This window comes from Dasypus novemcinctus, chromosome 2 (assembly GCF_030445035.2).
Source record: "Dasypus novemcinctus isolate mDasNov1 chromosome 2, mDasNov1.1.hap2, whole genome shotgun sequence".
Lineage (NCBI taxonomy): Eukaryota > Metazoa > Chordata > Mammalia > Cingulata > Dasypodidae > Dasypus > Dasypus novemcinctus.
In genome coordinates, this window is record NC_080674.1 from 61,584,998 (window position 1) to 61,598,880 (window position 13,883).

The 13,883-nt window shown below is 34.5% G+C and overlaps 1 protein-coding gene across 1 annotated transcript in view; it reads right to left on the bottom strand.

Annotated features, from left to right (window-relative positions):
- ERCC8 (ERCC excision repair 8, CSA ubiquitin ligase complex subunit) overlaps positions 1–13,883 on the bottom strand; it is a 57,042-nt gene that overhangs the window by 23,412 nt on the left and 19,747 nt on the right. The window contains exons 3-6 of the mRNA XM_004458848.3: positions 8,467–8,568; positions 7,234–7,357; positions 2,491–2,572; positions 990–1,058 (exon numbers count right to left, since the gene is read on the bottom strand). Of these exons, the coding sequence (XP_004458905.1) occupies positions 990–1,058; positions 2,491–2,572; positions 7,234–7,357; positions 8,467–8,568 (377 nt within the window). The remainder of the gene's footprint in view (positions 1–989; positions 1,059–2,490; positions 2,573–7,233; positions 7,358–8,466; positions 8,569–13,883) is intronic.

Below are 13,883 nucleotides of genomic sequence, written 5' to 3' on the forward strand. Positions count from 1 at the left end.
TGTCTATGAGGTTCAGAGGTGCCCAAAGATGTACTTACCAAATCCAATGGATGTGTCATGATGATGGGAACGAGTGTTGTTGGGGGGGGAGAGGGGGGGCAGGGGGGTGGGGTTGAATGGGACCTCACATATATATTTTTAATGTAATATTATTACAAAGTCAATAAAAAATAAATAAATAAATAAAAATAAAAACTCACGGCAATGAAACATACAAGGCAAACATTCTCAAGAATAAAAATGAAAATTTTCTTTCAGTTTCTTAGCAATTTGTAAGAGAAAAAATTTTAATTCATGACCGAAAAATGCATTGGCATAAAATATTTTTTCTAGAAAGCATGGGTGATAAGTTCATAGGATAAGCGATTTCATCACTGTTAATTAATGTTTACCTAACTGAACTATTTAAATCAGACATTTTCATCTGCCTAACTTATAAAAGAAATGCATACTAATGTAAAAAAACAAAGCTATCAAGTTTTGATATATGTATTAAGTATTTCTGAGAGATGAATAAAAACGTTTATTTCTGAACTATCTTTTTACTTTTTGGAATTAGATGATCTAATGCCAATAACAGTATTAGTGAAAATAATTTAAAATAATATAGTTTTACCAAATAAAGTATTATTTCGACAAATTTTCTAAAACATTTTTACTGAGGGGGAAAAAGGACCGAATAATGTTTACTCTTTAGCCAGAACATTAAAAATGCAGTTTATTTTTAAAAAGCTATAACACAAGGGTTTGATTTAGCTCTTCTGATTCTTTATCTTTTGAGCTTCCCCTATAGCCATTGTTCATATAAAAGTCTCAATAGTTTAGTTTTATAAGAATAAAGCACAGAGGGATCTTTATTTCCCTGTTGACTTTTAACAGCTAGTACAAAATACATCAGTCATGTCACTTACAAAGAAACATTGTTAATAATGTTTCTTTTTATTGAATGGTTTACTGAAAGTAGTTGTTGTTTCCAAGTGAAAAAATACCCTGTAGAATGTGGGAACAGGATCCAGACTTCAAGTCACAAAGTTGTACTTTGGGCCCTCTAGAACCAACTGTAAAAACAAAACACAAAAATGGTTTATGATAATTTTATTATAAATCATCATCAAAAGGAAACAAGAAATAATGTTATGCATCATGATATTTTCATTGTATCTATGCAAAAAAGTATGCCAAAATTAATTTCAAAAATTTTATAATTAGAAAAATTATTTTAATTGTAGTCACACTTTTGTAGTAAAAGAAGTCTATTATTGTACTATTTCTTTACTTTTTATTTTGAAGTAATGAAAGAATCAGGAGAAGTTGCAAAATGCAAAACAAAACAGAGAGGTCCTGAGTACCCTTCAACCAGGTTCTTCCAAGGTTTCTATCTTAGGTAACTAAACTACAGTATCAAAACCAGAAAATGTAAATTGGCAAAACATGTGTGTATAGTTCTATGCCATTTTATCACATCAGCTCATTTTAACAGCTTGGTCTTTTCTCGCAGGTGACAAACTTCTAATCATTAGCAAGAGCATAAAAACCGCAGACACAGACTGAATGGACTACAAAGATAATTTAGTGCACAGCTTTTCTTTACAGATGGAGCAGCTTGACTGATATTCAGAGGTGAAGAAACTCATGCAGGGCCAATGAAATAATGGAATCACAGGGACCAGATATGTGATATGAGTAAAACATCTGTTCTTCCTCGTAAATGAAAATTATTGTTGCAGGTATTTCATATAAATGGATGTTAACGTGAATCACACAATCATTTTTAAAAATTGTCTCCAATTGAAAAAGTTGCCAAATTTATTCATGTGAAATCTTGGAAGTGTTGGTTTAAAAGGAAATCTTTAAAGGACAGAAATATGTTTTCTCAATCTTTGAATCCCAACAACTAGTGTAATATCTATCGTACAATACCTGTTGAATTGAATATTGCTATCCCTAGTAGCGTATACTTAAGAGTTTTTCTTTTTTAAGAATTGTGATCTACATTTGAGTTAAAATGTCTGTATCAAAACTAACTAGATAGGGAAATGGACTTGGCCCAGTGGTTAGGGCATCCGTCTACCACATGGGAGGTCCACGGTTCAAACCCCGGGCCTCGTCCCGTGTGGAGCTGGCCCATGCGCAGTGCTGATGCGCACAAGGAGTGCCCTGCCACTCAGGGGTGTCCCCCGCGTAGGGAAGCCCCACGCGCAAGGAGTGCGCCCCGTAAGGAGAGCCGCCCAGCACGAAAGAAAAGTGCAGCCTGCCCAGGAATGGCGCCGCCCACACTTCCCATCGCCGCTGACGACAACAGAAGCGGACAAAGAAACAAGATGCCGCAAATAGACACAGAGAACAGACAACCGGCCGGGGGGGGGGGGGGGATTAAAAATAAATAAATAAATCTTTAAAACAAACAAACAAAACCACAAAAACTAACTAGATAGAAAAATGGAGTAGTTTTCCACATGTTAAAAAAAATGAAAGAATTCATGTACAAACCTGCTACCAAACAGTGCTTGGTGGCGACTGGAGACATATGATGACTATAAACTGTTTCCTCAAAATTAAATACATCAGCAGTCTGATAATCAAAAGACATTTTAAAAGTATGAGTTCTAATTATAATTACAAAACCATCATATTTTCCATTCACTTTTTTCTCAATTGTTAGCCATTTTAAAAAAATGGAATATTAGCAATTGATTTAAGAAAACTAAGAACTTAAACAGAAATGTAATACTTCCCCCAAACACCTGATAATTTTCAATCCTATGTAATTTATAACACTTTTTGTGTGAAAAGGCTTTTCCCCTAAAAAATCCGAGAAATTAAGAAAAGACAACTACTTAGGTTCACTGTCTTCCTCTCCATTCCAAGTCCTATTTTCACTCTGGGTGACTTCAGCATCCAGAGGTAATCTAGCCAGGACTCTGCCTCTCAACTACCACTCAGGACAGTCATTACTTAGAACTGCTCCTCCTGTAAAATCATACATTTCTAGTTACCTATGACAACAATCTTCTATCATTTATATCATTTTCAGTTTTTCAACTACTCCCAAGACAATGAATAGATTCCTGAATCCCTGTTAGTTTCTCCTGACTTCAATTCTTTTCCTTTCCAACTTGAATTCCAAGGTCCAATATGTCAAATATGCCAGTATGTTCAATTTCTTTATTATACTTCCATCTAGCAAGATCTCAACCCTGGATGACTCCAAATGTTTGCCTTCTCTGCACCTGTATCCAGGTGGATCTACACCAAGGGTCGACGAACTTTTTCTGTAAGGTTAAGACAGTAATTATTAAGTTTTGAGGACCAACTATTCATTTCTGCCATTATAGTACAAAAGCAGCCACAGACAATACAAAAATGAGTATGTCTGTGTTGCAATAACATTTTGTTTACAAAAACAGTCCATGAGCTAGATATAGCCCATATCCCAGATTTGGCCTATGGCCATAGTTGGCCAACCATGGCTCTACTCAGGTAAAAAAAAAAAAAATCTTACATGGATCATTCATGACAGCTGGGCCTTTAGTAGACTGCCAATCCTACTGTATTTCTCTAATATTCTTTCTGCAATATTCACAGCTATTTCAAACCTTCCCCACTCTCCACAAACTTCCCCACTCAGTCACAAGAGGTTATTTACCTTTTACTTCCAAGAGAAAATAGAAACTACTTGATGAGAATTTCCTTAATGTCCTAACCCCAATCTTAAAAGCACATGTACTTCTACTTACCCTTTTCCATCTTTACCCTTGTTATCCTGGAAAAAATGATCCCTTCTCACATTTAAAGTTAATCCCCCCTGTTCAGATTCTCTTCAGCACTGTCAGAAATCTTACCCTATAATCTTTTTTTTTTTTTAAGATTTATTTATTCATTTCTCTCCCCTTCCCCTGTGCCCCAGTTGTCTGTTCGCTTGTGTCTATTTGCTGTGTGTTCTTTGTCCGCTTCAGTTGTCAGTGGCACGGGAATCTGTGTTTCTTTTTGTTATGTCATCTTGTGTGTTAGCTCTGTGTGTGGCCAATAATTTTTCTTATAATGTCCTTGTAAGATACTGGAATTAAGCATATGCTGATCTCATAAAACAAGTCCTATTCTTTGAAACATTTGTGTAAGATTGGTATTATTTCTTCTTTAAGTGTTTAAAATAATATGCTAGTAACACCATCTAAGCCTGGAGATATGTCTGTTCCTATTGTCTGTTTTATCCCTTGGGTCTATTTCTTGATATGCATAGTAACTTTTTACTGAAACAAGGAATAGGAAAAATTGGAGAGGTTCTGTATGATGTTATCTATCTCTAATGGAGATTCAACCTATCTCTGGCAGGTAGGAGAGTGGCAGATCATTGCTAAAATTACTTGTCTGTCATTTTACGGCCCTGTGATAGCTTTCTTTTGTGGCAGTAAGAAATTACCACAAACCCACTGATTTAAAAGAACACATATTTACTATCTTACAGTTCCATAGGTTAGAAGTCTCGTGCAGGTCTCACTGGGCTAAATTCAAGATGTCAGCAAGGTTGTTGTTTATTTTAGAGGCTCTAGAGGACAATCTTTTCCTTCCTTTTCTTCCATTTAGAGGCCACCTATATTCCTTGTCTTGTGTTCCTCTTGGTCCATCTTCAAAGCCAGCAATATTGCATCTCTTTGACCATTCTTCCATAGTCACAACTCTTCTCTCTTCTTCCGTCTCACACTTCCAATTTTAAGGATGCTTGTGATTACATTGGGCCCCCTTAGATAATCCAGGAGTCTCCCTATCTTGAAGTCCGGTGATTAGCAACTTTAATTCTATCTGCAACCTTAATTCCCCTATGTCATGTAACCTAACATATTTATAGATACCAGGAATTAGGATGTGTATAGATTTTTTGGGGATGGGGCATCATTCCACCTACCTCCTGTCTGTACCCATTCTTGTGGTGTAACTGAGAGCCTGGGGTTTTTAATAGGCCTCCACTTGCTGAGCAAATTCTACACTCTCCAATTTTTGTCTCTACAGTACCATGTGACTGGGGAAAACTCTGCTCTTTTTCAGATGCCTCCTGCCTCATTTCTTACCCTCTACACTTGCATGGCTTGATCAGCAAATGCCTCAAGGGGAAAACCAGTGCAAAGTGTCTGGCTGACTTTTCTGCATCTATCTTCCTTCTATGATCTTGATCCCTTTATTTCTGGCTGTCTTGGCAGCCCCACACTCTAACTTTTGTTTCCTAAGCCTTGTGAAAGTACCTGGTGGCTTCTCTGCATCTTAGAGGCACTGGCTGGTCCTTAGCTTCTTGTCTTGTGTCAAGAAATGACAATGTCCCAAAGAGAAAAGCGTGTATATAAAGCTGAATTTACTTCTATGAGCTTTCCTTTTAAGATGTGACTTCTCAAATCCTAGATACCTTAGCAGTTTCCCGAACCCATCAAACAGATGTTTGTTTACATTTTATCTAGCTTTTCTAATTTTTCTCAGTGGAGGCATTAGTTTGGCTACAAGCTATCCTATCATAGTCAGAAGCAAACGTTCATGATTTACTCATTTTCAATCCTCAAAATATATTTCTAATATATTTTCATTTTCAGTGATAAATATTTAAAATATACATTACTATAAAAAATAAATCCAAAGCAATAAGCCTATTTTTCTAATACAGCAAAGTAAAAAAGTAAAATGTCTTAGTTTAAGTTATAAGTATTCTAAATTTGTATTTTACATAGCACTGTACATTTTTCACATTAGAAACATATGTACACTTCATGATTTTATTATCTATAATACAAATATGTGGTCTTTTATGTAGATCATTAGTCATTCTTAAAGAATTTATTTAGCAGTTACTATACAAAGCACTGGAATTAATAGTGTAAAAAACACAGTCCTTGCCTTGGGGAGGTTAAAATCTAAAAAAACAGATATGACATTCAGGTATGAAAATGATACTATAGTATAAGTATGGAAATGGGAATAAAAATTAGTGCTACAAAAGCTTAAATAAAAGGGTGATTAAAATGCACTCCAGAAAATTATATCACTAAGGATACAGCAAAACTAAGCTAGAAGGGACTTAAAACATCATCTAGTTTGGTACCTTAATTTTATACCCAGAGAGACCTGTTAATTAATTAAATGACTTACCTAATACATTTAATAAATAGCATAACTGGGCTACAAGTCTGGCATCCTGATTTTTAGTTTCAATATAATTGCAAAAAGAGGTATGCCCTTAAGAGAAGGGACACTTTGCACAGAAAAGGGCACTCAAGGGAAGGAATACTACATAGTCAAGATGTGATTAGAAGGCAAGAAGATATCAATTTAGCTACAGCAAATTACTTGTGTTGAAAAGAGGTAGAAGCCAAGATTGAGAAAGTAGAGGTTATGGAGATCTTAGAATGCTATGTTTTTAGAAAATGGGAGTCATTGAAAGGTTGGGGGGAAGTAGAGGTGTGATGAAATTGCTTTATAATATTAATTCTGGAGTAGAACTTCTATGGAAAGTATGGGAAGGAAAATGAGATAGGGAAACAAGTTAGGAGTTTTTAGTAGTAGTCTAGATATGCAGTAATAGTGAAGGAAATAGAAAAGAGAAATAGGATTGAGAGTTTAAAGAAGAATTGCTAAGATTTGATGGCTAAATAGATATGAGGAATGTTCATGTTCAGTTTGGGATATGTTAACTTTGAGGAGATGATAATATATTCAACTAGAGATGTTTTGGAGATAGGTAAAGAAATAACGGACAAGAACTCAGAGAAAAGATTATCACTTAAGAAATAAATTTGACCCAATATCATAAAAAATTATTATCCCCTGTCTACTAAGTTATAATACTAATAACTTTCTTTATGTTTTTAGGTCAGAGATAAAATCCATTTTTTTCCTTACACCCTGGACCATACTAGTTTTCAAATAATATAGACAACAATAGCTATCAGGTTTTGAGCTTTACTAGGTACTTTACATATATCAATTAGCTCTTCACAACCATCTTTAAAAGTACAATTATTATCCCCATTTACAGATAAAGAAGCTGAGATTCAGAGAGGTTTGGATATTTGTCCAACATTATACATCTGCTCAGCAGCAGAGCCAGAATACAACCTCAAGCAATCTAGCTCTCCTTATCCACTACACAGCTTTCACATTAACATATATGACATTTTAGCAAATTGTTGCCTTAAAATAGCTTAGGATTAATTCTCTTTCAAACTACAGAGCAATTTGGCTTAATATACTTACTTGTAATGTGTTTGTATCCCATATTTTTAGAGTTTTATCAAATGAACTCGATGTGAACATGCCAGTGTCATGAGGATACCACTGTACAGTTTCCACACTGTATTTGTGAACATCAGGATGGTTTCTACAAAATAGCAATCAAAATTTTGAAATAACTGCCTTATGTGAGCTTCAAAATGACACCATATTAAGAACAAATGGCAGTCTCAGGTAGGATGATGTAAGTGGCCAAAACTAGATCACATGCTTATGTCCTAGCCAACAAGAAGAGGAAACTGTCTGCACACTTTTTGTTTCTGGCTTCCATGATGTGATGTAGCGACTTGCCTCCTACTCAGACTCATAAAATGAGAAGTTTCCTATTTCCATACTGTAGCCTGGAGGGATCAGCAGGTTATAATGGGCCTCTTCCATTATGGAGGGGCAGTGACCTGCCCTCACTGGAAGAGGTATCTATTCAGGTTTTGAATTTGATTTTCCTGAGTATTATTCAACCAGCACTATCATTCTTAGAGTTATTGAAGCTTTTTCTCAATACCCATTTTCTCTGTTAATTCAAAGGACTGCTCCATGTTACATCAGAAACAGGGGTTAAGAAAGAACTAAATGGTCACTGCAGTTCTGAATGCACTAAAAAAGGTCACAAAACACCTTATTAGACTAATGACTTAAAAAAATAATTCTCATAAGATTGGTAAGCCAGTAAAGAATGATCAGGAAAGTCAGGACAAATTGAGCTAAATTTTAAAATTAGGCAGCTTTGGGGAAGTAGAGGAAGAGGAGTTTGTTGTGTGTCGGGATATGTTTGGTGGGAATTGCCAATTCATTTATTACATCTAGATTTAATCTTAATTTTTCACTAATATCAGTTGAAAACTCTAATTTAGATTGTGTTTATAATTAGCTGAAAGACTCTTAAGTGAATCTTATACTAAGTGGTACTCAGTTCTAAGATGTGCTATGGAGGTACAGGACAAAAAGGATATCATCAAAAATCTTTTAATAGACTGCTTTGAGAACTGAAACCAAAGTTGTTTGAAGTAAGTCACATGTTAAGAACAGAGCTATACCCAAATTTATTCTTTTCAAGAAAATGGCAAGGGATACTATGTAAATATGTCATTTGAACAATTTACTTGAGCCATTCATATGACTTATATCTACATGTTTTGCATTTTATGCCCAAAACACACAACTGTTTACAAATTCATGAATTGCATTTTTAATACACACCTGCCAATGGAACAGACTGCTTTACATGTATAAAAAGGCTGTCTGCTGGAGTTTTCAAGGTCATAAAGTACAATCACACCATCTGAACCACCTGATAACATGCTGATAAAAAAGTTCACATTAATTTACCATTTATATAGTTCATTTATGATTGCATATTTCTGAAAATTTTTAATCTGCAAACACCCAAAGGAGTTAAACCCATAAATACAGAGTAAAGAAATCAATAAACTAAAATTTTTAAGTATTTGAATGAATATAGAAAAATTCAATCTGTGACCATTTAAAATTTACCTTTGTGATTCTAAAAAGGACAGTTGAAAAAATGGTAGACGATATTTATTTAAGAAAGTAAATATTACAAAGTTATTTTCAATTCCCAATTCTAATTATACTAAATGAAAATAGCAGACAGACCAGCTATTACTAATGTTAGTTATCTGAACCAAAGAAAGTTACTTTACCTATCTGAGCCTTCCATTGTTTGCAAAAGGATTTTCACCTAAATAACCAAGTTGATGTGAAGATAAAAGTTATGTGCAACGTGACTTTTATAGTGCCTGACAAATTATAGGGAATCCATAAATGTTAGGTCACTTTCCTTTATTATGGATACATTTATTCAATTCATTCACTTTTATTATTTTTCTGAAATAATTTCAAACTTTACATGACAGTTGCAAAAATAATACAAAATCCATAGAGACCTCAAAATATCTCCTACCTAGATTTATCAACTTTTAACATTTGCTATATTTCTTCATTTGTCTGTTCATTATCTGTCTGTCTGTCTACTTACCTACCTACTTACCTATCAGTTCTCTCTCATATCATGTCATTTTTCAATTGTCTCAATAAGGTCCTTTTGGGTATTTTATCCTCTTAGATCCAGACCTGTATTTAATAGTCATTGTCTATTCCCCCTTTTCTTTTTTTTTTTAAGTTGTGGAAACATATATACAACATAAAATTTCCAATTTGAATCATGCCCAAGCTTGAAATGCCTTTTTATCTTTTTTTGTCCTTGTGATCCACTAAATATTTTGGTGACCACTAACTGTTTACCTTTGACTAAAGGCAAAAACATAATTTACCATAGCTATGTGTTGAATTCAGCAACCAGGGAGATATGTTAGATGACGAAGGAATTTTTATATAGAATTAATTACAGTGGATTGGAAACTCACAATTTTTTGGTCACTGATTTGCTTGGGTAAGTCAACCCACTGTCAAAAATTCTTTTTTAGAAATTCAATGAACAAATATTGATCACTTATTATGTTTAGGCACTATGGTAGGCATGAGGGATAGTAGAATGAAGGAAAGAGTACATTCTTGGCCTTCTCTGCTAAGCCCAGCTGAAAGTAGGAGATAAAACACTGAACCATCATGTTTCTCAAATCATGGTTTTACAGCAATACATTTGAACTTCACTGTTAACCTCTTCATTTTCCATCCTCTTCAGTTTAGTACTTTTTTCTAATCACCTATACTGTCTTTGGTAGAAGAGATCCTTTCCAAATCTGCCAAATCCACTGCTCTTGACCTCATCTCCCATCTCTTCAAAAATTATTCCTGTAATAATTCCTTTTCAACATATTCGGTTTCATAGCTCTTTCTCCACTATGCGTATGACCAGGCACAACTGTCCCCCATCTTTTTAAAAACAACCTTCACATGGGCTTTTCTGTCTTACTCTCATTCCTTGGATGTGAGGGCAATCTGGCTGTGATATCTGCCACTCTATTGATCACCATGGTTCAATCAGCTGACCTTGCTGGCTAGGCAGGTGTCCCCTTTCTCCCTCACCACTCCATGCACGTCCCTCCAGAAGATGCACACTTGGTCGAAGAGGAAGACCTTCACTTCTAGAGAAGGACCATTCTTCAGTCAAGGGTATACAAGTAACTGCACTCCCCTGCAAGAACCTCCAAACAAGCTTTCAATTCATTAAACTTTGAGCACCGACATGCTCAGCGCTCTGCTAAAAGGTGTGGAAACTGAAATGGATAGGCATGGTTCCTGTCCTCAGAATTTACAATCTAGTGGAGAAGACACACATAATGTACTTAACCACACAAATTGTTAGTTGTAATTGTCATGTTTGCCACATTAACCTATTTTTACACTAGTTTGGGGATTGAGGGAAAGTTTCACTGTCTGTAATATTCAGGCTGGAATCTGACTTCAGTGCTGCAGTTTAAAATGTTCTCTATTCATCAAGCACTTATCTTTTTATTGTAACTTCAGCAGCCTAACTAATACCTAGAGCCCCAAATTCATACTGAGTCAATCATTATGTTGCTGTCCCTCTAGTCATTCCTGTCTGATTTCATTCTCTGGTAGAGCCATAAGACATGGTTAATGAAAACAATATTCTCTATGTCCTTGTATGTTATTGACAACGTGGGCTTTTGTATTTGAAAAGGATTTGGCTGGATATAAAATCCTGACTCATTTTATTTCCTTAAGTTTTAAATAAGAAATTTCATTTCTTTGGGCATAAAACCTAAAGTCAAAGTCTGAGGATAATCTCATTTTCTTTTTCTTATACGAAGTTTCAGATCTTATGTATTCTAGGAAACTTCTTGAATTACAGTTTTAATATTTATTCTGGTCTCTTACTTTGGTTTTCTTCTGTGAGAAGTCCAAGTATACATATGCTGGACATCCTTTGATTTTCTTCTACATATGTCCCTTTCTCTTGAATGCATTTCCTTTGTCAATTTCTTTTTGATTTTAAAAAATTTCTTCCTTTCTACATTTTATCTCTAAGGTATTCTTATATATTTGCTTATGATCTTTAAACTTCAGTATTCATTTCTGAAATATTTTTCATTTACATTTTTTTCCTTCAGTTTTATCATCTCATTTCTGAGTTTTCCTAATTCCAACTTATGTTTTTCTTTCATAGCTTGTATTTTTAAAAATGACTTTAGTTACTTTTGAAATATGAGGTTAGCATTCTTGTCTGTTATTTTGGTGTATTTTCATGGCATGGCCTCATTGTCTGCAGGAATGTTACTCTTTTTATTCTCTTTGTTTTCATAATAATTCATGTGCACTTTGCCGTTAACCCTATTCTTTTGCTCATTTTAATGTGCAATTAGATTTCTTAAACTTTTAGAATGCAGGCCTGGGTTTTGAGCAATGTTTGAATTTTATATCTCTAGAATGTTCTTTTTTATTTTTGTAAGGTGTTCAAATATGACAGCTTTTTATGTAAGATTCTGTTCAGCTCCCCATTTTTCATCAGGGCCATCATTTTCACTTGCTTCTATTGTCCCTAAACTGCTCAATTTGGAACATTTTCCAAGCTGTTTCCCTCAGAGTGGGTTCCGTACTGCGGGGGCTTTGGCTAGTTAACTAGAGTTTATAGGGCCCAAACTGTACTGCCCCTTTAGGTGTTACTGTGGAACCTCTGACCTTACCTACAATTGTGGTATGTAATCCACTCCCAGTTTCAGCTACTGCAGTCAAATTGGCTTGCTGACTTTTCAACCAGTCAGTTGGTTATTTTGGAGTTATCAGTTCTTTCTGGTACCCCCATTGCTTTTTACTGCTTTGACTGACATTAGATGGTAATACCGCACAGATCTTATAATTATCACTGGTTTGTTCTCAATCATTCATATTTTGGGGTTTATGGGGATATTGGCTTTTGATTTTGCCATCTTTGATTTCCTTATGTGTTGTAATAGAGTTGAGGAACTTTACTACTGTCATCTTCCCAGAATATCCCCTTTCCTCTAAACAAAAGATTTTGGCACTCTATTCAGTGAAAACATGGAATAAAGATTTTTATCTGGTTTTGAAACAATATATTAAATGTAGAGCAGTGCTACTCAAAAGTGTCCATGATTTGAAAAGGAGCTTCTGACAGAAATGAACATATCTATATTTTTATTGAAAAAGTCTTGCCACGGGCAAAAACCTCAGCACATCCAAACGTGTATAAGCTCATTACCTTACAGCAAACCCATTACAATTAACGAACTAGCAGCACGTCCAAGTAGCAATAATCTGTAGACTTGTTTTAAGACAAATTTAATACTAATCTGTAGCACAATTAGGTTAATTGAGAAGCAGTTCAAGGGTTCAGTTTTATAATCCATCTGATGATGCACAGCAAAGAAAGACAGCAAGTAAGCTATGCTGAAGTGTTTTTATTTTAATTCAACATCAGCTTTACAAGAAAAAATTATAGTGCAGTTACTCCATGTACATAAGGAAATATTTGTAAATTTTAACCAGTGTAACTTTTATTTTGAGGAGTAAAATACTGCAGCTTGTTGGTAAGTAGTTATGACTTATATGTATACCACAATTCCAAAAACATTTCTCCTTCATATTTTAACTTTGTGGAATAAAGCTTTTACTGTGGCACTATGCATATATTATTAATTGAAAACAGATAATGTTATTTTCAAAGTTGAACTTTTTAACTGACTTTTACAATGGTATTTACATTGTCAGATGTTTCAAATTTGCAAGAACGACTTCCAGAAACTTACCTTTGGTTCCATTAATTGAATGAAAAAATTGAACTGCTTTGAAATGAAATGACTTTCTAGTTGAGCATCTGATGATACTGATATAAAACTGACATCATTTAACTATTTGTGAGGTTATTCTGTCACAACACATTAAAAGATATGGCTTTGTATTTTTATAAGGATGAGAAAACTGGTATGATGAATGAAATTAATACAGAAGAATTTAGATGATAGAAAATTTAAGCTTCACAGAGTAATACACAAATGTATTTTCTGCAGTTACACCTATTAAATTGCAGTTTTGGGGAGTGGATATAGCTCAAATGGTTGAGTGCCTGCTTCCATATACAAGGTTCGGGGTTCTATCCCCAGTACCTCCTGAACAAACAAACCAAACAAATGAGAAAACCAACTCTCATTGGGAAGTGGATGTAGCTCGGTGGTTGAGAGCCTGCTTCCCATGAACAGGGTCCCAGTACCTCTTAAAAAATAAAAATAGTAATTTTTCTGTAGTTAACTCCTAACTTTGGAAATAAATGCTTCTTTATTATATTTGTATATTCTGGTTTTCAGTGATATCATTACAACTCTCATGGTGGATAGTAAATATCAGCAAGTATTTTGAACAAATTGAGAGCCTGCTTCCCATGAACAGGGTCCCAGTACCTCTTAAAAAATAAAAATAGTAATTTTTCTGTAGTTAACTCCTAACTTTGGAAATAAATGCTTCTTTATTATATTTGTATATTCTGGTTTTCAGTGATATCATTACAACTCTCATGGTGGATAGTAAATATCAGCAAGTATTTTGAACAAATTACATGTATATTGATTTTCTTTGAAAATTAATATTTAATTTACCATGAAACAACAACTTCCTTTTTTATTTTCTTTCTTTCTTTGGTACCAAAAGTTTTTTCT